The sequence below is a fragment of the Myripristis murdjan genome, chromosome 11 (genome assembly GCF_902150065.1).
Source record: "Myripristis murdjan chromosome 11, fMyrMur1.1, whole genome shotgun sequence".
Lineage (NCBI taxonomy): Eukaryota > Metazoa > Chordata > Actinopteri > Holocentriformes > Holocentridae > Myripristis > Myripristis murdjan.
The window spans coordinates 3,945,684-3,970,009 of NC_043990.1; the positions used below are offsets into that span (position 1 = coordinate 3,945,684).

The window sequence follows — 24,326 nt, forward strand, 5'->3', positions numbered from 1 at the left end:
CAACACCTCTATGCTGAAAAAGACACACCTTAAGGTAGGTTTGGACTTAACTAAGGACTGAATTGGAAAGCGAGTCTGTAAGTAGCTCTGGAGCAGGGAATCCTGTTTTTGAGTATCACAACTCAAAAATAGGCCAATATGAGTCGTGGGACGGAGAAAAAATGAATGAATGAATGAATTGTGATATTAGCTGGATTTATTCTGCTGTAGGAATCACAAGGGAGGCGGCTCGGCCATCGCAATTTCACAAGCGCTCCGTCCAATTAATATTATCTGCAGCCTGTAATGGTGACAGTTTTTAATTGGTTTACGTTGCAGTCAGCCAGCGTCAGTGCTGGAGAGATGTGTGGCTTCACAGCCAGGCTTTGTATTCATAGTCACTTTCATTTATTACTGCTGTGTATCATGGTTGTAATGAATTCTCTGAAGCCCATATCGTGTATTGCATCAAATCATCAGGTAAGCATATTGTCCCATCTGGATTTTGCTGTGATGCAGTTAATAGGATTTTGATCAGATTCAGCTGCTATGATGGAGAAACAGGTGGAAACTGATCAGAGTTAGGATTAAAGTGAGCATGAAACCCACTGATCTGACTGTTATCCCGTCTCCGTCCTCTCCTTCCTCCTCCTCGTCTGTCTGCTCCTCAGGGGACTCCAGGAGCTCCAGGGGCCCCCGGCACCAGCGGCCCTCCAGGGAAACAAGGAGAACTGGGACCACCGGTGAGTCTCTGAGTCAGGGAGGCAGACAGGAAGCCGGAGAGGGCAGAGCCGACAAAACCAGTCACACAGCAACGGGCTCGGGCCGTGCTGGCTGTTTTTTAATCCACCACCATCTTTTTGAGTGGAAAAAAGAGAAAGATTTAAAAAAAAGAGAGAAGTGGCTTTGTTGAACCTGTTTCAGCAAAAAAAATAAATAAATAAATAAATAATTAATTAAAAAATTAAAACAAATCAATAGATGAATGAATGAATTAAAAAAAAAAAAAAAAGAGCATGAGAGCTGAGTTTGACAAAAATGGCTACCGAACGTAGATACTTTTATGACATCGACCGAATTACTTCAATACTAATTAGTAATTAGTATTGATAATTAGTATAATAATTGGTAAATCCCATCAGCGTCAGAGCCAATAAGCACGCAGCATGCTTGTACCAAGATCTAATACTGCTGGTGATTGGCTGTCTAACGTTACACATCACAGAGGCATGCAGGAAAACACTATGTTATAAAAATGATTTTACAACATCATTTTATAAAAGTCGTATTAAAAAAAGTTTGATTGCAGATTGCTGAATGTTCCTTAGGTTCTTTTTTATTTTTCTCTTCATGGGCTTTTATCTTTTTGCCAGACTGATTCTTTTATCCTTTTGTTGGACGGATGCTCTATTTATCAGTCTGCTAAACACCGGTACTTAGATCTCATGCATAATTCACTGCTGTCTGTATGTCACTGTGTTTTATTTATGTATTTTATGTGCATGCTTCTCCATACAGATTGGCCCTAGAGGGATTTTTAAAGTTGTTTGAATTGAATTGGACTGAAAAGTTTGGTTTCAAGTCAAGATATCAGTACCGGCACCATTATTGAAAGTTTCTGAACAAAAGCACATTATGAATTACAGTGGTCCCTCGTTTATCGCGGGAGTTACGTTCTAAAAATAACCCGCAATAGGCGAAATCCGCGAAGTAGTCAGCTTTATTTTTTACAATTATTCTAGATGTTTTAAGGCTGTAAAACCCCTCACTACACACTTTATACACTTTTCTCAGACAGGCATTAACATTTTCTCACTTTTCTCTCTTGTTTAAACTCTCAGAGTTCAAACCTTCGTAGAAAAATAAGTCCAGTATTATAGAATGAACACATTCTGTACTGTACAGGAGACACGGCACGGAGGAGATTGATTGACAATGGTCTACAGTCCCTTAGCCAATCAGGATGCAGAACACAATGCGCTGTAAAAAAAAAAAAAAAAAAAAAAAAAGCATGGAAAATTGCACTAAAAAAAATCTGTTAAACTGCGAGGCCGCGAAAGGTGAGCCGCGTTATAGTGAGGGACAACTGTATCCCATATTCAACACCAGATTATCATTTCTTGACCATTATACGAGATCAGAATTATTAATTAGAAAACATCTGCCTTTCAACCAGGCCACACTCCAGTCGCTCCTCTGACTGTTTTCTAGTCTTTAAGAGACTTTAACAGAGGGGGTTTTTTTGTTGTTGTTGGTTTGTTTTGTGGCCTTGTGAAGACGTTTGACAAGCAGAAACCTCCTGTCATGTTAAAGAGTGTGAGTGCATGCTGGATTTGGCCAGGAGTTGGTTAATGAACACACCACAGTGTGTGTGTCTTGAAGTAAGCGGAGAGCCGGCAAAATGAGGTTTGTGTGAGCAGCGTCCCCCTGCAGATGCAGAGCCAGGCTGCAGCCGAGTCTCAGCAGCGTGCAGAGAAAAGAGGAAGCGTCTTACTGCAGTGAACAACCTAATAGCAATTTCCACTCCTTGATTGAAAAGACCTCCATCACACGGAAGAGCAATGAGATTTTTTCAGCTTTTTGTCAGAATTCAAGGGGTTTTTGGAACATAAAAATTTATATCTAAGAGGCAATTATATTTTATCTCTTTTCCCCTCTCCTTTTTTTTTTTTTTTTTGTTCTTGGTCAAATCCCCACTTTGCTGCAACGCTTTCACCGATATTGCACTATTCAGGGATCAGATTTTTTTCATAATTTCACAGTTTCCAAAGACATAACTCACATTCTTTGCTGTGCGTGGGAATGGAGTTTTCTCTTTCTGCTTCTGTGCTGCTGGTCAAACCGCGGTTATGTTGTTCTGCTCAGGTTTGTGATTTTTTTTTAAACATATAAAGCACCAAATTCCTCTTTTGAGACCTCTGCTGATCTATATATGATGCCTTTGCTTCAACACTTTCCTAATTATTGCTGCATTCAGGGATTTTAAGGGATTTTTAAAGGGATTTTACAGGTTGTTTTTTTTTTTAAGACCCACAGCTCCCATTTATAATCACATCTCAAACACAAACCGGACAAAACGTGTCCATGTTGTGTAAATATGGAGGAGGAGGAGGCAGGAAGACGTCAGTCAAGCTTAACAGAGTCTTGTCAGACACACACACACACACACACACACACATACACACAGAGAGAGAGGCCGCTGGGGTGATCAGAGCATCTGTCAGCAGTGAAGGTCGGATTAGCCGTCTTCCTGTCCGGGCTGACACACACACACACACACACACACATACACACATGCACACGCAGGGTCACAAGCACTTGAACACACACACACACACACACACAAGCAGTCGCAGAAGTGTGGAAAAGCAGAAGAAAGTGTCTTAAACGCAGTTCTGCTACTCACACTACTTGTAGTAATACTACTTCTCTTACTACTACCTCTATTACCAGTCCTGCTCCTGCCACTGTTATTACTACAACCAGTACTACTGCTGCTACTGCTTAAACTAGTACTGCTACTACTAGAATTACAGCTACTACTAATAATACATTTTATTTATGTAGCGCTTTTCTTGGTGCTCAGACTCACTTTACATTAAAAGAGACACAATCACATGAAACAGACAGTCGAATACTAGTAGTGGTACTACTTCATTAGTAACTACTACAACTGCTACTGCTGTTACACTACTACAACCTGCAGTACTTTATAATAACCATCATTAATAATCAGTGGATTGATAGTTAATTAAACCTCATTTAACTTTTTTTTTTTTTTTTTCACTGTTAAACAATGAAATGATTGTTAATGCTGTTTACTGATTATTAGTGATGCTGTTATTTATGTTGTTTTATTGTGAAAGGTAGTGTTAGCATGAAACCAGTGATCTAACAGGAACAAGTGGATGATTCTGCTGAGAATGCAGAATCACAGGTTTGGTGCTTTAACACACACACACACACACACACACACACACACACACACACACAGTGAGAGAAACTGTGACCCTAAAGCATCAGAGAGCACGGTGTCATGGTGTGTGTGTGTGTGTGTGTGTGTGTGTGCAGCCCGGTAGCCTGGAGCTGATGGACACACAGCTCTGGAGCGTTTGTTTCTGCTGATGGAGCCAAAGAAGGAGGAGGCCGGTGTGTGACCTCTCTCTGTCCCCGATGAAACCAAACGCTCGGAGACGCTTCATCACATTTCAGCGCCGCCGCCTCAGAGGACGGAGATTCTGCGGGAGGCGATACCAGCCGCTGTCAAATTACTTTGCATTGTCACGATAAAACGTGGTGAAGCGTGTAATTTCAGACGGGTGGGCGGATCGCGACGCGCTCCTCCAGCTAATTACGACCACCATTGTCAGCTGCCTCGTCTTAATGTGGCCTTTTGCGGCGGGAAGAAAAAACACGGTTCAGGGTTTGAATAATGAGCTGTAGCGGTTCAAGTGCGAGGAAGCTCTGCAACAATGAGCTCTGACGTTTTTCACCATCTTCACGCACTCGTTTGGGTTTTTTTTGTTTTTTTTTTTTTGGAAACGTGCTCGTTATGTGCAACAAGCCTAAAACATCCTTCACTGAAGGTTGATTGCAGTGGCCGAAATTGCTGCACAAAAGATGCGTTCGTCAGAATAATCACCAAAAACTCCTCTTTTTGAGGTATTTTCTCCGTCCTCTCACTGCGGGCTTTTTCCCCGATGAATGCAGCACGGTCAGCCCCGCCGGCTGAAGGTTGATTTTAATGGCTCAAATGTTGCCTTGTCCCAAATAGAAGGTTTGTTGAATGAAACCCTGCAATTAACTCCTTTTTTCAGCCCTGATCCATTATGTTTATCAGGTTTTTTTCCCCCTACCGAGCTAAATCCATTAAAAAAATGTCAAAGTGAATGTCCAAATTACCACCGAGATTCCAGCGCTGCTCCACGTTCACCTCTCAGAGACGACGAATCTGAGAAAAGTGAGAGAAAGACAAGCTCGGGGAGTTTCAGACAGACGCCACCCTGAATCCTTCTGCTTTGTTTTTTGTGTTTTTGTTTTGTTTCTCTAAGCTGAGGAGTGCACCGCGCTCCACAAAAGCTTAACAGGTCCGATCCTTCCACAGGAGAAGAGGTTGTGTGTATTTTTTTTTTTTTTTTTTTTTTTTTGGTGTTGTTGTTGCGTTTTTCTCTTTTCATCGCCTCTTTTCTGTTGCAGGGCCCTCCAGGAAGCAAGGGGGAGAAAGGCGAAAGGGTGAGTATACAGTCGTGCTGACTGCCAGGAAAAAAAAAAAAAAAAAAACACTGTTAAACTGTTAAACACTGAAACTGTGAAAGAAGGCCTGATAAAGTAACTGATTCCTCTTTCTTTATGTAAATTAAATCATTCATTTTTTCAGCGGCAAAGCACACAACAAAAAATGATGAAAGAATATACAAAGAAAACGTTTTCGTGTGTGTGAATGACCTTTATCTGACCTTTATCCGTTCACGCTGCTTTCACCAACATCCTGTTTAAGTTAGCGTGCAGAGACGAGTGCACCTTGCTCTCCGTTCGCTCTCAGCTTCAGGTGCCGATCGTTTGTTTGAAGCTTCTTTCTTGAGGGTTTGAGTTTGAACATCAGGCGTTCGCACCGCAGCGATGTGTGGCTGCAGTGGAGAAAACCGTGCACCTTCCCTCCAAAGAGAGTGCTTTCTTTTTGGTTTTCTGTCCACGGAAGATGCTTGTTTTCTCCGTGACTCTGCTGTTTGTGAAATGCCACGGAGGCTTGTCGCCGCTCAGCCTCACGAGAGAGAGAGAGAGAGAGAGAGAGAGAGAGAGAGAGTAACCTCCCCGCTGAGGCCAGAGGAGGGAGAAACTCCAGTACACGTGCACGGGATCCTCTCTCTTTCTTCACTGTGACAAAATGTTGTGTCATGCTTTGTGTTGGGGATTTCCCAAGCCTTTAAAAAAAAAACTCTAGCGAATGTTTGATCTTCAAAAACACATTTTTTCCTCACCTGGTGGAGGCTGAGAGCTTCACAGCACAGAGACAGACAGACAGACAGACAGACAGGTAATTTGTGGCCTTGAGTCTCAGTTACAGGGCTCTAGTTTCCCGGCGCAGCGCGGGGTGGCGCAGTGAGGCGAACCCCGCGCAGAGCTAGTTTCGACCGGCGAAGCGGGAGAGGCGGACAGTGTCCAAGTTTCGCAGGCGGAGGTTCGCCGAGATGGGAGTGGCGGCGCAGCGGGGGGAGGTGCCGACAGATTCGGCTTGGCGCAGTGACAGTTTCGTGCCAAAAGGCTTCGCCGAGGTGCGCCAAAAGCTCGCCATCTGAAACCATGTCTTCTTTCAGCGCAAGGCGGAGCGGAGCCGGCGCAGTGGAAGTTTGGCTGACTGGCGCACATCACCAAAACCTCACGATCAGCACAAACGGTGCCAATCTCCTTTGATCTGACATCAGCTGTGACGGGACAGTTGATATGGAGATATATGTATGTGCTGATTGTGATCGTAGCATTGAATAGTGTTTTTTTTTTTCGGTATTTATTGCATCGTTCATGTGCCTGACATTCCGGGAGCCTGCCTGTGAGGTTTTGGTGACGTGTCCGCACTGCTCGCCGGTCTCCGCTCCGCGCCTGTCTCCTGAGCTCCGCTCCGCCTGCGGCAATAGACCTCCTTGTCAGCTGTGTAAACTTTCATTACGCCTTCACGCAGCGCATTTTAAAGGCGAGGACAGGGGCTCATTTGATTGGTTAAATGTGAATCGGCTGTGTCAAACCCACTCCACGCCTTCTCTCCTACCCTCCGTCGGTAGGAGGGACGGCGGAGTACTTGCGCCACCGAGCACGGCGTGCCAAACTTGGAAAATCCGCCTGGCCACACCCAGTTGGCGAAGCGCATCTGCACTACGCCCCCGCCTCGCCTGGTCTGCGAAACTAGAGCCCACAGTCTCAGAAGGTTTCACAGCCTCACAATTCAGAGAAAACAAAAAGCAGAAGAGCGACACCCGCTGACCTGAACCCTCACAGCCAAGACAAACAAGGAAAAAATAAAAACAGAACCTCGTGGACTGACCTCGGAGAGAGGGAGTCTGTTCCTGTTATCAGCTCTGATAAAATACAGTCACTCAGGTAAATGAAATCCAATTAAATCAAAAGCAGAGGAAGACGAAAAGCACAGAGGAATAAACGACAAACAAGGGAACAGGCAGCAGAATGACAAATCCACATTTCTGAAACGTTATAGTGAATTTTGCGACAGGGCTGACTTTGTTCTCGAGGAGTACAGGTGCTCCTAAATGACAAAAAAAAAAAAAGAAAAAAAGAAAAACGTTTTAGGAAATGTAGGAACCCTGTGAAAATACTCAAGTAATGCAGAGTTTATTAAAAAGCTATTTAGATTTATACTGTGTACTGAGGGGCAAACATCTGTGCAAAAAGCTGTTTCATATTATTAAAGGCTTTCCATCACGGCGCCCCCTGGTGGCTGACCATGTACCATGCAAACCACTAAGGCTAAGCTGCTCCCCCCACTGTGACTGTCCAATAAAAAAAGCAGAAAGGCCCAAAACAAACAAAACAAAAGAGAAAGCTTTCCATCAGTGAACCAGAGGGAGGCTTTTATTGTGCAGCAGCGACCAGAAATAAAACGGGGAGTTTTAAACCACAGGATATTTTGGGGGTTCCCGTTAGCGTAGCGGTGGTCGGTGTGGCTGTGCTGTAAAGTCGAGGAAACATCACCACTTGAAAAGATCAAGGTACGTTGTAGTTTTTCCTCCCACACTGGGCTCGTAAATCTATTTTGAGAGGCAAATGCGATTGAACCGGTCAATCTGTAAAACACTGTAACCTCAGATTTTGACTTTAAAAACCGATCAAGGCGGTAGTAAGCATCACACAAATAATTACCATGTATTAAAATTTCCAAAAGTTCAATTAAAATGTAAAGGTAAGTTTGATGAACCACAAAACAAGGAGGAAGAAGAGAAGAAGAAGCAGAAACAACAAAATCTCCTCAGTATCAGGTTGTTGTTTCACACTGATGGAGCTCGGCTGACCCTCTGCATATGGGAATTTTTCCATCCAATTTTTTTTTTTTGCTCTGGTCAGGGGAGCCTTGGTTGGAAAAAACCTGTCCGAGTGAAGTCCTCAGGAATTTAAACACTGAGATCCATCATGTAAGAGTGGCTCCATCCGTTTGCTGGATCTGACAAAACAGCTGCATGAGTTTCATTTGTGTGGCTTCCAAAGAGTCTCCACCAGCCCCTTACAGAATGAAAGCTGCTTCACAGTCGTTTATACTGCGTCAAGAATATATTTTTTTAGGCAGAAACGCTGAACACTTGGGATTTAATGGCATTAAAAATTCTCAAATTCTGAAGATATTGAATTTCAGCACAAAGCCACTTCAATCTGAGAATATTAGCCCTCAGAAACCCTCGGCTGTCAAACCCTAATTCACTGAGCGTCTCCATCGCATGGCGGGAGGCTAATCAGAGAGGCAGAGACTGAACTTCAGACATTATGGACTCCACCGCGGCGTCACTTTGCTTCATTATCTCGGCTTCCTGCCCTGATTGAAGCCGCGGGCGAGGGAACCAAACAACAGTCATCATGTTCAGGCTCTCCTGCTTTTAGCCTCTCACTCCTTTTCAGCGGTGGGAAATCGCAGCATTTTGCTCCCGCGGCGAGTGCTTTCATTACGTCCGCTTTCCCCCGAGAACTTATTGAAGCCACAGGCGCAGGGACAGAGCCGTAATCATCCTGTGTAATGCTGCTGTCGAGAAAAAAAAACAACAAAAAAAAACGTGTATCTTCAACAAGTCAGCTTCTCGGGAGTTTAGGAAGATCTAAACGTAGTGTCTAAATTGAAAACCACGGGTTTTGAAAAGCTGCAATTAGCTGGAAATGGGCTCAGTGAACTTTCTATAGAGTAAAAAACAGTAATCAGGCCCAGGTAACCCTAATCATCTGCAGAGCGGAAATTTGTTTGTCATGTGCGTTAGAAAGTGATGGACGGCACCCATGGAAAAACATCTAGAGTTCCCACACATCCTGGAAAACCTAGAAATTTTTATACATACATATATATATATATATATATACACTACTCACAAAAAGTTAGGGATATTTGGCTTTTGGGTGAAATTTATGGAAAATGTAAAAAGTTCACGCTACAGTGATATTATATCATGAAAGTAGGGCATTTAAGTAGAAGCATGCACTGGTGATTTCCTCATCTCAAACAATTTCTTGAAACAAAAGCCAACAACAGTGGTGGATATACCACAACAAAAAATGTCAGTGTCTCAATAACTTGTCATGTGCCCTTGAGCATCAATTACAGCTTGACAGCGACGTCTCATGCTGTTCACAAGTCGACTTATTGTCTGCTGAGGCATGGCATCCCACTCTTCTTGAAGGGCGGCCCTCAGGACATTGAGGTTCTGGGGTACAGAGCTCCGAGCCTCTACACGGCGACTCAGCTGATCCCATAGGTTTTCTATGGGATGCAGGTCTGAGAAAGTGCAGGCCACTCCATCTGAGGTACCCCAGTCTCCAGCAGCCGTTCCCTAATGATACGACCTCCATGAGCTGGAGCATCAAACACCTGATGTGAATTTTGCCGTTAAACTCCTTGTTAGAGAACAGCAACTTGTGCAAAAAGTACTGAAACACTGAACAGTTGGACATGTGCATTCAAAAGTTTACAGAAGGTCACATTAAGTTCACCTGGAAAGGTTATAATGCATTTTAGGTTCATCCTGAAATTTCACCGGGAAAGCCGAATATCCCTAACTTTTGTGAGTAGTGTATATGTATATAAACTAGGCAAAAAAAAGTTCTGTGCTGCTTTTTCAGTCTATAATTTCTCCCCTTTATTTATACCCAATAGTGTTGTATCTTATACCGTTGTAAAGCCTGATTCGTCCTCTTTCCAATGAGATACAACTTGAGGATCCTGTAAGGACGGGAAAACTGGACACAGCATTGAGGCGGATTCATTTTTCATCCACGTCGACTGGATTTGGAGCTTGGGAGCAGGATTGATCTTTGATTGAACTTTGAGCTGAACTGTTAACATAACAGTTAATATTTGATTCATAATAATGTTAGGACTAATTGACTTTGCATAAAATGTGTACAAAAGCTTATCCTGTACTATAGTGCAGTATGGTGGTGAGTAATTCTTTCCTAAGGCTTAGAAATCCTGATTTTCCGTTCTGTCCTCCATACGGCCGTGGAGTTGGCATTAAATTTCCTTCTAAGTGGCATTAAAAAGGTCTTAAACTGCAGATGACATGTTTAACCTGTGGCCGTCCAGCCGGTGTCACTGTGGTGAGCTGTGTGGACGTTCAGAGGTCAGGAGGTCAGTAGGTCACAGCCACCTCCAGGTTTTATCTGCGCTCTCATTCTCATTAAGACTCCCCTCAGCCTCTGCTGCAGCCCGACCGCACGTCGCCTCAGAAACTCATAAACCGAAGCGCCGTGCGGAGCAGAAACGTGATTAAGTGTGATGAATCTACACGATGAAGAGTTAAGAGCGTTTTCACGGCCGCGCGGTGTTTAAACGAGGGCGAGCGCTGCGGGAAACGCTGGCGAGACGACAGCAGCTGGAGGGAAACACAACAGCTACAGTTTAGAGAGGAAACAGAGCCTCAGCCAGAGAGGGAGTGTGTTACCTCAGGGAGCTGTCTCACAGGTGTGTGTGTGTGTGTGTGTGTGTGTGTGTGTGTGTCTTGTTTTGTATGGAAATATTTCCAGATAGATTAGTGCTACAGGACTCAGGGGAACTATGAGGCAGGTGTGTGTGTTTCTACATGCAAGAGTAAATGCATGCATAAAGTAAATGTTAGTTCTACGTGTGTGTGTGTGTGTGTGTGTGTGTGTGTCTCCAGGGTGACCTCCAGTCGACGGCGGCAGTCCAAGCCATCGCCAGGCAGGTCTGTGAGCAGCTGATCCAGAGTGAGTAAACTTTGATGATTGAACTCTGATGCTTTAGGGTCACAGTTTCTCTCACTGTGTGTGTGTGTGTGTGTGTGTGTGTGTGTGTGTGTCAGGTTTTTGACTGGTCATTGAATTCTTGGTATGTCACTCAATTTTGAAAAATCAATATGAATATTCTGGGAAAGATAAGGGAATATCAGAGGAATTTAAAGCAGGAACGCAACAGAAAACAGAATTTACTGATCACATTAAACTGATTAAAGCCCAAAGGCAGATCAGATTACATCACTAATCAAAAAGCAGCTGTACATCTGAATCTATTCTCATCAGTAAAAATTGTGCAGCAGCATCGAGGGCAGGAGCGTCTCTACGTCTGGACAGGCTCTGATCATCTGGCAGCACGACAGCCTTGTTTCTGATTGGCTCTCGATATCGTCATATTTGAGGAAGGCAACAGTCACTGTCTCGTCAAAGAAAGCATCTTTGATTGGCCAAGGAGGACTTTATTTTAGTTTTTCTCTTACAAAACATTAAATAACTACAAGAGCCTCTAAGAGCATGAAGGTCTCTATTTACCAGCTGTCTTAACCCTATAAAGCCTGAACTATGAAAGAATTGGCAGAAAATTCAAATTTTTTGAAACTGAACCCTTTATTTAGTCCTATAGCAAAATATACATTTATAAAAAAATTCAAAAAATATGTTATTACACAACCTTTCTGGTGTATTATATATGATATGTACTTGAAGTGCCAGTGGTATGGTCCAGGGTGAACAGGGGAAGTGTCCAAAGGTATACAACAGTATTTTGGTCAAGTATTGATTAAACTGAAAACGAAAAATGGAATTGAAAATGTGTATCATATATTATACAAATGGCTTTATAGGGTTAAAACACATTATATTTTCTATTCTATTCTATCGATCCATCAGTGGAAAACCATGAAATTCTCACCTTCCGTCTCTCCTCAGGCCACATGGCGCGCTACAACTCCATCCTGAACCACGTGCCCAGCCAGCCCATTTCCATCCGCACGGTGCCGGGACCCCCCGGAGAGCCCGGCCGACAGGGTTCCCCGGGGACCCAGGGAGAGCAGGGGCCCCCCGGAAGACCAGGCTTCCCCGGGTCCAACGGAGAGAACGGACAGCCAGGAGAGAGAGGTGGGAGCACCATCCTGACAGACACACGTGTGACTGGTTCATATTTTCAGTTTTAACCACACACATCCACTTGCTGAGCTGCCCTCGCTGTCGGGTGGAAACCTCATATCTCCAGAATATCAGCTTCCAGCTCAGGCTAGTTTTTGGATTAATGACTGTGCATTTTTGTGCATTTTCTCTATGCCGTCGACAGACAACATGAAAACCTTTCTGGTGAACCTAAAAATAGAAGATCTACACAAAAACGGCATCAAACACAAATATCAGGGCTCTAAAAATATCTATGTGTGAACTGGAGAAATAATTTATGAGCACAGAGCGGGAGTGAAGATTATAATCTACCATAATCTTTTCTTATGAATGTAAAAGTTTCGGCCAAATGCAAAACAACTGTGATTATTAAACAACAGCACGATGTAAAGCTGTAACATTCCCTCACGTTTTTACCCGCATGCAAAGGGCCATTTCCTGTAGCTGCTTCACAATAAAAGCCAATGGAAAGCTTTTAATATGAAACTGCAGCCTTTTTGACTAGTAGACATGGGCCAGTGTGTGATTTTGGCTGTGCCCGAGTACACGTACACACACATGCACACACACACACACACACACACAATATTAATACGTATGTAAGAAAATCTTTTTTTAATAATTTTTCACTGTGTTCCTAGATTTCTTTGTGTGCTCCTATTTTTTTTATTTTATTTTTTTATTTTATTTTTTTTTTTTGGAGCCCTTGGGGAAAAAAGTTAGTGTAGAGCCCTGTATATGTCCTGTAGTGTGTAGCTGTATTTACTGCAGTGTGGTTTCAAAATCAACTTGCCCAGTATGACAGCCCAACAGGGACCAAATTAGACCAGTGCTGGTAGCTGACACCACAAATTATAACAATATAACCTTTTTTTTTAATTTTATTTTTAATGCTATCTTTTATTATGATGAGTGAATAGTTGCCATGTTTCTCTGAAGGACAGTGAGCACTGAACCACAAAGCTGCGCAGTCGCCATCAAGGACATAAATATATATAAAGGCTGCTCTTTAATTATTTTGTTCCTGTGTTTTATTGATGTCAGTAATGGTTTTATTAATTCAGCCCTGTTCTCGCTTGTAATAAAACATGGCCTTGATTATAGCTGTGGGGCTCCGCAGTGAAGCCGCACTGCTTTTTAGCAGCGTTTCAGATAGATCTGCTGATTGGTTTGTGTGACCCTAACCCCAACCCCAAGCCTTCCTGATGGCTTTTACTGGGCATACAATCTGTTTTTTATGAGCGTGTTGGAGCTTGCAGATTTACGTAGAACCTTTTTTCTGAAAAAAATCTTAATTTTAGACAGCCGGTCACAAAATTTGCATTTAAATATGAGTGAAATCAGTCGAGATAATACAGAGTAGAATACAGACGAGAATTTACCCAGGTGGTAGAGAAAAGAATGACTGCTATTTAACGTGGGAATGTAGGCAGGCAGGTTGAGTGGATAATAATAAGCTTGTTAGCAAAAGTGCAGAAGCAGTTGAATGTAAACGTACAGAATTAAGGAGCCAAAAGAAGCACCGAGGGAAATGAATCCACTGAACCTGCACTTCAGACTCAAAACCCCACAGTACGTATACATATGTATATAACCCAGCCTCCGGGTGGATTTTTCTGTTTGCACTCGACAACTTCGTAAACCTGAAAAATAAGAATGCACACCCAAAAATGTGCAGGTTTTTGCAGCAGCACGTTTTTGAACCTACACCCTGATAAAGGCAACAGCCAAAACATCAGCAACAGGCAGAATAGTCCAATACATAATTTAAAATTAAAAGTGTGCAGTTTTCCTGTTTGTTTTTTCTATCATTTTGTACTTTAAAACCATATTTTTCCAGCCACTGCCCCTGGAGGAACACATTATCTGTTAATATCCATCTTTCTATTGATAAGATTAAAAAGATTTAATTTAAAAATGGTCTAAAGTTACATACTGTATGTTATGTTATGTAATGTTATGAGGCAGAATTTACATTTCGCTTGATGAAAAACCTTTCGCCTTTCGTAGCTTTTGGAACAGCTACCCACTCTTTGGCCTGCTTTTGTGTGTGTGTGTGTGTGTGTGTGTGTGTTCAGGTCAACCAGGAGAGAAGGGCGAGAAGGGCTCTCAAGGTGTCGGAGTCCAAGGCCCAAGAGGACCTCCAGGACCCCCCGGTAAAATATTCTGAATACATTTAATGCATAAATGTATTATAATGCATACGTTTGCAGATGAATCCCTGTTTTTGTGACAGAATTAATTAACACAACCTCCAGGCTGCTTTCAATAACTAATGAGGGGAAATAGCTTGGGAGCCCCAATATTAAAGAATCATAATATTGTCTTTGCTCGTCATTCTGTCACATTTACATCTGCAGCAGGGAGCGCCACACGGGCGTTACTTCACTTTAAGTTTCATAAGTTTCACTGCTGTCACATCCCTCAGTTGCACACCATCTGCACCACTCCACCTCTATTATTATAACGTCTACAATATATATTATTATTCTTGTTCCAGTGCTGCAATTACTCAAACAGTTCCCACAGCACCGCAGGGCCTTAAATAACCGTGATTTCACAGTTCAGCCCGCGGTGAAATAACAGTGTGTATTGTTTTCAGTTATATGAGGTGGCTGACCTTTCCACAGCCCACACGCTGGAAATATCAGCAGCCCAAAGAGTTAAATCAAGGCCTCTGAACACACTAACATGTTAATCAAATATCCAGTTATTATTTTGCAGAGGTTTCATCTGTTAAGTGCCACGTTTTAATTGTGGGACTGTGCGTGTATGCTGCATTCTTACTGTAGTCGCACAAGTTACATTAACATCAGCAGCAGTGAATGCATAGGTGAATTATGAGACAGCAGCTCCCCGGGCTCGGAGATAAGATTAAGCCACAGACTTAACAGCCTCTGATGCTGTTGTTTGGCTCTTGCTTTCTGGATTTCTCCCCACGGAGTTGAAGGGCCTGTGTTGCGTGGAGCACTCAGCCCCTCTGAAGCCCTGGAGATAAACTGAGGGGATAAACACTCTCTGAAAATGTATCATGATGTTTTCTTTCTTGTGACATCTTCAAAGTGAATGTTTAGGCGATGCTTTTAGTTTTTCAGTAGGGTTTTTGGTGCTCTGTTATTGATAGGAATGACTAAGCCCCTTGACTTTGAGAAATGCAAAGTTAATAACAACAACTTGATGCAAAGGCTCTGGCTTCAGGGACCCACTGAGGCCTTGGGCCCCCGAGCCTGAGCCTGGCAGGCCCGTTCAGTAGTCCACCCATGAGGGGATGGCAGCTGTAACAGCAGCTAAAAATAGTTGTAGTGGGTAGCAGCATTAGCATTAACATGACTAGTAGTGACAATAAATTATTAAGCCTGCCTTCAATTTTTTATCAGTTGGGGTCAAGTTGACCTCCTGAACGTCCTGAAAATGATCATAATAAAAATTATTTAGTTTGTGGGTCAGGTAAAATATATTTTCCCCCCCTCACCTTCCGTATGCATCAAAGTTCATGTGGGAATCATGTTTTTACTCCCCAAATGTCACATGAACTGGACTGGTTCTCACTGCTGCAGGTGTGGTTATGTCAGGTGAGGGCTTCAAATAGAGGGACGTTTTCTGAAGATTGTAAACGTCATGTTATAATTCCTCAGTGTCCAAAACAACTAAAACTAATGTGTGTAAAATGTTGATATTTCTTGTATGTTTTACACAGCTAAAACAGCCTGGAGGTCAAACCGACCCCAGAGAAACACTGATACTGCAAAATGTGTTCAAGACATTGAAAACACATCATCGTGTTAATTTTACCCATTTGTCCCCATGAAATCAGGAAAAGTCCTGAAATCTGAAACACAACATGATGTTCATCATGTACTTAGAGACGTTAAACACTGAATGGAGTCAAACTGACCCCAAAGATAATAGGAGGGTTTGGTTTCTGTTCATTAAAAGCATCAGCCACATCCTTGTAGTGTCCATTAAAGTCCTTCCCCTCTCCTCTCCAGGAGCCCAAGGACAGGGCAGAACCGGCAACCCCGGAACATCAGGCCGACCCGGTAACCCCGGTACCCCGGGTCGACCCGGTGTGCCCGGCCCCGTGGGCCCCGCAGGGCCTCCAGGCTACTGCGACCAGAACTCCTGTGTGGGCTACAACGTCGGGGGTACGTACAGCTCTGCCCTGCGGCCGGGTCGCTCTGCGCCCCTGCTGCTGCACACACACACACACACACACTCATGAGCTTCTTGTTAGACCTGTAGTCCTGTGACAGCTCAGTAAGGCTGAGCTCTGTAAGACTGAACATTAAATTTGACACTGTAGCTTTGAGATGATGCTCCTTCAAATGCAGCTACAGTAACGAGTCCTGCTTGCTTTGCTTGCTGTTGGATTATTTTCTAAGATGCATGACGAGTTCAATTCAAGTTGGAAATTGTGCATTGTGGATTTGAACATAACACATGATCATGGATGTGTGGGAATGATGTTTTTGCACGGTTCATGTTCCTCGATGAACAGAGCGACAGTGCTCTGACAGAGCAACTCCATGAGCAATGCTGCCATCGAAAGCTGCCTGTTGTGTCACCGCATTAAGCTTCCTGTGTCAACCGCTTGTCTGCTTTCCTAGTTGCTTGAAAATTAAACTGCATGATGCCCTGCACGTACTGTGTGTGTGTGTGTGTGTGTGTGTGTGTGAGGAGTGACTTTTTGGTAACTTAATGACTGATCAAACTGCATCTTGTCGTGTCCTGATTGAGCTTGGATGTTGAATCATTCAGCACTGTGAGTGTGGCTTTAATTGGCCATTGTAAAAGATGCTGCATGGAGGGTTTTCTCATAAATATATCACTATGAAATATGCCAGCGCACAGCAAAGGTGCAACATTCACTTTGCAAAGTGTACATAAAAGCTGGAGACATGAATCACCGCTGGAGGCGAGCTCAACATTTTATTAGCGGCTCTGTAACTGTCGGCTTGTTAATCCATTAATTTGCTCTCCAGCGTCCCGACAGCACCAACATTGTTTTCTCAGCTGCTGGCAAACGAGCGCACGAGGGAAATGAAATTTTAACGGTTTCACAGTTAGCGCTGCGGAATGCAACACATGCATCCAGGATGTCTTGTGTTTATTAATGCGCAGGTACGTGTGAATTCCTACCAATACATGCACTGCAAAAAAAAAAAATCCTCCTTCTTAACGAGTCAGTGTTCGAATCCTGTTTTTCTTTAATCCAGGTAAAAAATCTGCCAGTGGGATTTGATAATCTGACTTGTTCACAATGCTCATCAATTTGTTTTCCTTATTCTGCCTTGTTTCAACACATTTCCACTTGTTCCCAGAAATAAAAAACCTGTAACAAGTGAGACTGCACAGTAAACTAGTGGTATTATCTCATCCCACTGGCAGATTTATGTTACTTTGTTTGAAGAGAAACAAGATTTTAAACAGCTGAGATGAGACCGACTGACTTGCTAACCTGGAGTTGTTTTGCAGTGTAGAGATTAAGTGCTGAAACTCAGTGGTATAATTCCAAGAAAACCCTGCAGGAGTTATCTCTAAACCATAAATGCATGATTGTGGTTGTTGTGATAAGCAGCCACACCATCACTGATACCTGTCACTGTCACCCGGTGAAATGCAAGGTGACACAGTCGCCTATACAGCCCTGTACAGCTTGCAGCCTGCAGGCTTGTCATGCCAGTAATGTCTGCATGTTGTAATTATTTCCTTGTGTGTGTTTGTGTTTGTGTATTTGTGTCGATCTCTCCTCTCTCTCTAACTCAAGGCCAGCCACAGTATTTGAATTCCTACTGAGCCACGTTCACAAACACTTCATGTGACAGGAGCAGGGATTAGTAGCTTTTACCGCTAAAAAGGCTGCGCAGTAGGCAATGGAAGCGGTATTCCTGCATCAGCTAATCATGGTCACCCCTGGCTTTTGCCCTCCTTATACAGCAGTATAAATATAATGCATAATATCACTTCAAGGCGTAATGAGAAGGCACACAAAGCATGCATAGTGAGAAGGGGAGTGGTGAGCTTTGTTTCCATGCCTTTTTTCAGGACAGTTGTACAGGGTTTTACGCAGAAAAAAAAAACTGAAAGCACTTAAGGATAAACGTAAGGATAAAATGGCAAATGTGAGCCTGCAGTAAGTAAAAGCAAATCATAAAACTCTCTCTGAAGAAATTAGTTTGAACGAGAGGCTTAAAAGATGGCACATTTAGCTCCAAGGTCTTCCAGCAAATTTAGTTGCACTCAAATAACTCTCATTTCAATCAGTTGAACAGTCAAATTGCTGTCCATTGGTCATGTACAGAACTCAGATTCTCAGGCAAAACAGGCTATAAGAACCTTTTTAAATAATAATTTTCAGTTTTGAGAGGGAATCCACCACCTTAACTGGTGGAAAAGAAAGTGACTTGACCTCTGACCCTGTGCCATGCTCCCAGGCTCAACTCCTGTTGACATCACTGTCCTCTCCTGACTTTCCCCCCCTAGATTACGATCATCCAGTGCCTCTTTGTTAAACCACTGGCTCCATTGACCCAGTAATACTTGCTCTTTTTACACTCCGATATAAAGAGAGCCGTGAAGTCACAGAAGCTCATCTGCACGAGAGCTTCTTGATATAACTTCTGCACGTTATTTAACTGTAAATATCCAGAGAGCTTCAAAATGATAAAACACCAATTGAAGACAGTGGATCACCTAAACTGTTCAGACAATTGGTTGACAAGATAACAAACCTAATGCCTAGTAAAGCACACCGTTGTAAACAGATTATGTAACGCCATTTCTCGCCATTAAACTTAAAACATTGTTGGTCTGCTGGCTTTTCGTGGTGCAGCTTCAGTTGTGGTCGAGTGCCATAGAAAAACCATCCACTTAATCATGAACTGGGTTTGCAGCATCATTTGGAATGTTCTTTATAATTTTGGTAAAACAGAATTGGTAAAAAAAAAAAAAAAAAAAAAAAAATCATGGCTTTTACAGTCATGAAAACCTTGGAAAAGTCATGGGATTTTTGGAAAGTTGTTAAATTTCCCTGAAGTTTTGGGAAAATTGTGGAATTTTTTAGTAACAATTGTAATATTGAGAAGCTCTCATATCGGTCACCACCGAGAGCTCATGACCATATTTGAAGGTTTTTAATGAATGACTTTTTAGTGAATGATGACAATTGGCCAGTAAACCAAGAGCTTTGCTCAGCTCCATCTTCACCAAACTGGTCCAGTACAAAGACCTGCAACAAACCACCTGAAAGTTGCACCGCGTAAAGCCAGCCTTGATCTTAAACTAGGAATTGTTTATCGTAAACCAGTGGTTCTCTCAGGCCTCATCATACTGCTGGTTTTCCATCCTACGAGGTGGTTAATTGCAGTCACCTGGCATCCCAGGTGTAACTGAGTCCTTGATTTGATGGCTACAGTGAAAACCAGCAGGACTTTGGGTCCTGAGGGCCACTGTCCTAAACTGTATATCCAGTACATCCTAACCCTGCTTTTAATGCTTTTAATGTTGTCAGCCAGTAACTCATAGTTAACTCTTGGTGACTCTTTGTAACCCTTGTTAAACTTTGTTAACTCTTTGTAACCTTTTGTAATTCTTGGTAACCCTTGGTAACCCTTGGTAACCCTTGGTAACCCTTGGTAACTCTTGGTAACCCTTGGTAACTCTTTGTAACCCTTGGTAACCCTTGGTAACTCTTGGTAACCCTTGGTAACTCTTGGTAACCCTTGGTAACTCTTGGTAACTCTTGTCCCTCTGTGTCTCTTGCTCCTTCATCCTGTCCCTCACCAACTTCCTGTCCTAACCCAATCAAAAAACACCAAACCGATCCACAATACTGCTTCTGGTGGTGGCGGATGCGGCCATCTTTGTTTGGGCTTTTGATTGACTGTCTCCCTGCTTCACTGACCTGCTGACTGGCTGACTGGATCACTGCCTGCTGGGTTGGGTTGCTGGCTGGCTGGCTGGTTGGTAACCCAGAGGGCGAAGATGTCACTGACCGCGGTGCTGTATCCCCAGTCCAACTGCCGCCCAACACCTACCAGAACTACGGCGAGATCGAGGAGGATGACCCCTACCGCTACGGCGGAGCTTACCCATCTGAGTATTATCAGCCCAACTACCCGGCCCCGCGGCCTGTGGCGCCCGGCGACCCTGCGCTCTCTCTGGACGACGTCGAGCTGAGGTCCCCCGGAGTCCACCGCTCCACCCGGAGCCTCATGGACAGAGAGGCGGAGGAGGGGGGCAGCCTGAAGAGGAGGCTAAAGAGAGGGGCGAAGAAGTTGCTGGGGACTAACTAATCGAGGGGAGGTGGTTGGAGGAGGGAGGGCCAGCTCGGTGTTTCTGATTTAGCCGCTCGGAGCCGTTAAGGACTAATCAACAAGTGCCTGATGTAGAGGATTTCTTATGGACATTGTAGAGGGGATGGGGTGGGGGGATTCCGGTTGGGACGCAGTGCTGTTTCAATGCCATCATTACAAGTCAATTAACTTTAAAAGAGCTTTTTTATGTTTATTTTGTTTTGTTTGTTTTGTCAGTGGAAAGAAGGAGACGTATTGCCATGTTACTTCCTGAAAATGATTAAGCTGAACTGGGCGTTTGTATTTCAGAGTCTCCTTCTGGTCCTGGTTCATGTCTCCGGCTGCTGGGGAGAGAGACATAATCTATGTTTAACTGTTTCTGTGGTCAGATTCATATTCATATATCATCCTGGTTGGTTAAGTGCCTCCTAATGATTTTGCAAGAAGAAATTTCCATAAAAAGTACATAATGATCAGTGGTGGAGTGTAATACTGCAGTATAAATACACAGGCCAGTCAGATACTTGCATGGTGCAGTTCACTGTCTAACAATGCAGCCAATCAGTCTCATTTACTGCCTCTAATGCCTAGATCAGACTGTAGGAGTTTTAAAATCATAACCCATTTTTAGGAGTTTTCAGGAGTTTTTAAATTCTAATTTTAAATCCTAATTAAATCCTACATTAAATCCTAATTATTTGAAAATTATTGGGGCGGTGCCGATGACTCTGAGCTCTCAGGAGGTGAAGATTGGATCTGTAAACCCCTCAGATTAGCAGGTACTCTGGACCGTACATCGGGACCAGCCAAAGACCCGGACCAGTTTTCTGTCCTGATTGTTGGGAGCGGTGAATTTGGGTTAAATTGGCCCAAAACTCCTGGAGTCTGAACCCGGCTTAAGCTGTACAAACTTATTATTTCTCACCCTTTTACAGTCCACTGGGTGAAGAGCTCTAACCACCATCACTTCAGACTAACAAAAAGTACGCAGCAGTTTAGATTTGGTACACCAACAATGTAAAATTATGCCGTTTGGATGGATAAGCATGCAGCCTGCCAGCATGTTTTGACCTGCTCAGCCTTGCCTCTCTGTGTGTATCTGTAATAACTGGTGTAGCCTGTGCACTAGCTGATCACTGGCCATGAGGAGTAAATTAAATATGTGCATACGACACGTTGGGATTGGTGGTGACACAAAACAGGACAACAGCACCAGGAGAAAAGTTGGAAGAAAGTGACGATATGCCGATGAGCACGCCGTTTACATGCAAGAACCAATCATATTCATGTAAAAAGCTGGAGATCGTTGGTCTTCCTGCTGTTACCTGCAGCAACCTAAAATATAGCAAGTCACATCACCATCACATATTCACTTAGCTAATTGGCTCACTAGAGTAAAAAAAAAAACAAGATTACGTTGCCCACAAAGTATGTTTATGGCAGTGTTGTAGTTAAATTTGACTCCAAAACAAATTAAGAACATAACAAAATCCTATCAGTGGTTTTGTTTTGAGGTATTTTTTTTAATGGAGGAAAGGTAAAGGATAGGCGTAAACACAGAGGAAGAGGTCAAATTTAGGTTTTAACCCTCAAAAAATTGCATTATATTACATTTACTTTGTCTGTAATTGCGCCACATGAAAAACGCACTTCCTGAGTCACAGTTCAAATAACTACAACACCGCCCTGTGAATTATTTCGAGGCAAAATAAAATTTAGAAAATGATAAAATTCAAGGTAGTTCTCCATAAACAAACAGTCTCACCCAAACTGAGGAGCACAAATCACCTCAGTTTTTAGCTTCATACCTGCTGTGGAAACCTGGCCCACAACACTGCAGAGAGCTTGTTAAATGGGTTTTATGCTGATAATGTTGATTATGGCTTCTGCATTTTTTTTTTTTTTTTTTTTTTTTTTTTAGGACACCCCCAAAGTGTGCAACCAGGTAGTTTCAAGGCTCCAAGCTAAACAGAAACAAATAAATTATTTATTTAGATCAGGAAACAACCCAGAGGCGATGTAATAATTTGCATGTTTTGTTTTTTTCTTGTTGTTTTTTTTTAGACTGTCCTCCACAAAAAAAAACAAAAAAAACGACCCCACAGGTTGTTTGTACAGCAGCTTATTATGACCCAGAGTCACATTTGAAAGTTAAGCGCCCTCTAGTGGTCGTGTAAATAACAGCAATCTGATGCACCCCAACACAGGACTTTCAGCCCGGAGACCAGAGTCCAGATTCCTGCAGGAGGCGAGTTTGGTGTTTGTTTTCGGGTGTTTATTGTTGTCACCATGACGACAAGGTCCTCTAGCCTTAACCACAACCTTACCCTAACATTAACCGAGTATTTTCAGAGCCTAAATTTAACCAAACGGTGACCATTTTTGACAGAAGCACTCCTGTGGGTCGTAACAGAGGTTAGGAATAAATGACCTGTGTGCTCGCACGGTTTGGAGGACTTGTTGTGTTTTTTTCTGTGTATTTTTTCCATGTGAGGTTTCGGCCAATCATGTTTTTTTAAATCTCATAGACTGATATTTTCATTTTATACGTTTTTGTTTCAGTGACTGGAGTTGTATATACAGTTACGAGAGCATTGCTACAGTGTTAAAGTCCAACTCCAGCCTCCGACTTGTATCATAATAACAAGATTATAACAGCCTAATATGCAAGAGAGATTATATCAGTTTGTAAATGTGTAATGGTTTTGCTGTCATGTCTCCTCTTGGTTTTCTGGATATATATATATTTTTTTGTGGTTGTCAGGTTGAGTTTCCAGGCCTGTTCGTCAAGCCGTGGGCAGTTTGGTTACATGTAACAGATATTATAATAGAAAAATGAAGACTGACAACTGTTTTCTATTGTTTTTGTATTATTATATTGCTCATTATACGGCCTGTATCATTGTTTTTGCTTTTGTTTTTGTTTGTTTTGTTTTTTTTACGATTATTTTAACGATTCCTGCCTCTTTCTGCAAAATCTGTAGTCACAAAAACAAGCAAAAATAAGCTCAATTTGACATCATCCATTGTCATTTTCCCTTCACATTGCCCTCTGCATACCAGAACCAAATACACTGAGTAATTAATATTCACTCAGTGGAAGCAGAAAGTTTGAACAAAGCCCAAATTGTCGGCTGAGATTGATTTGATAACAGAAACGGACATGCCACATGTTTTTAGAAACTCAGCTCATTTGAAGTTTGGTTGAACTCTTACATTTTTTAAAACTTGTTGTCATTTTTTTTTGCATTGCTGGAGATCCATTACATGACAGGAATCCAATCATTTGGGAGAAATAGGTGCGCCTGATGTCTTCGGCCCTGGATGTGATGTTTCCTCCCGGAGAGCTGATTAGTTTGGCCAAAAACGAAGCGCACTCGAAATTTGTCAGATATGTTGGAACGGTTCGAGCTCAGTGTTGCTGAGGGCTTTTTTTGGATGTGAGAAACGAGGAAACCAACCAGGCCGCAGTGTTTGATCAAACCGCAGACGCTTTTCTGTGGCTTCACTCCATCTGCACCTCTGACCAGGATGTGTTTAAAAAAAAAAAAAAAAAAATCAAGGAAGTAATTTATTTTTTACTTGGTATTGATTTTTTCTCAAAACAATAAAATTGAAGTACAACCGTTGTGAATGGGTTTGTGTGTGTGGAGTGTTTGGTTTATTCACAGGCTGATAAACAAGTCGGCAGGCGGTGAAACTGAGCTGTGTGAGCGCTAATTGAACTGGGAACCCACTGAAATCACAGCCTTTTACCCTTAAATATTTCTCAGCGGCACTTCCTTTTTTAAATCAGCAGGTACACTTGAGAAATAGTCTGTTGTGTGTGTGTGTGTGTGTGTGTGTGTGTGTGTGTGTGTGTGTGTTTTCATCCCTTCTCACCTGACTACCAGCCGACCTCCTTACCTCGGTATCTACCTCAACTGCCTCCTTCTAGATTTGCTATAAAATAAC

General features: G+C 42.8%; 1 protein-coding gene across 1 annotated transcript in view; it reads left to right on the forward strand.

Annotated features, from left to right (window-relative positions):
• col14a1b (collagen, type XIV, alpha 1b) overlaps positions 1 to 22,333 on the forward strand; it is a 247,931-nt gene extending 225,598 nt beyond the window's left edge. The window contains exons 41-47 of the mRNA XM_030063880.1: positions 651 to 722; positions 5,176 to 5,211; positions 10,839 to 10,905; positions 11,860 to 12,048; positions 14,157 to 14,234; positions 16,068 to 16,223; positions 20,092 to 22,333. Of these exons, the coding sequence (XP_029919740.1) occupies positions 651 to 722; positions 5,176 to 5,211; positions 10,839 to 10,905; positions 11,860 to 12,048; positions 14,157 to 14,234; positions 16,068 to 16,223; positions 20,092 to 20,372 (879 nt within the window). The 3' untranslated portion in view covers positions 20,373 to 22,333. The remainder of the gene's footprint in view (positions 1 to 650; positions 723 to 5,175; positions 5,212 to 10,838; positions 10,906 to 11,859; positions 12,049 to 14,156; positions 14,235 to 16,067; positions 16,224 to 20,091) is intronic.
• The last annotated feature ends 1,993 nt before the right edge of the window (positions 22,334 to 24,326 follow it).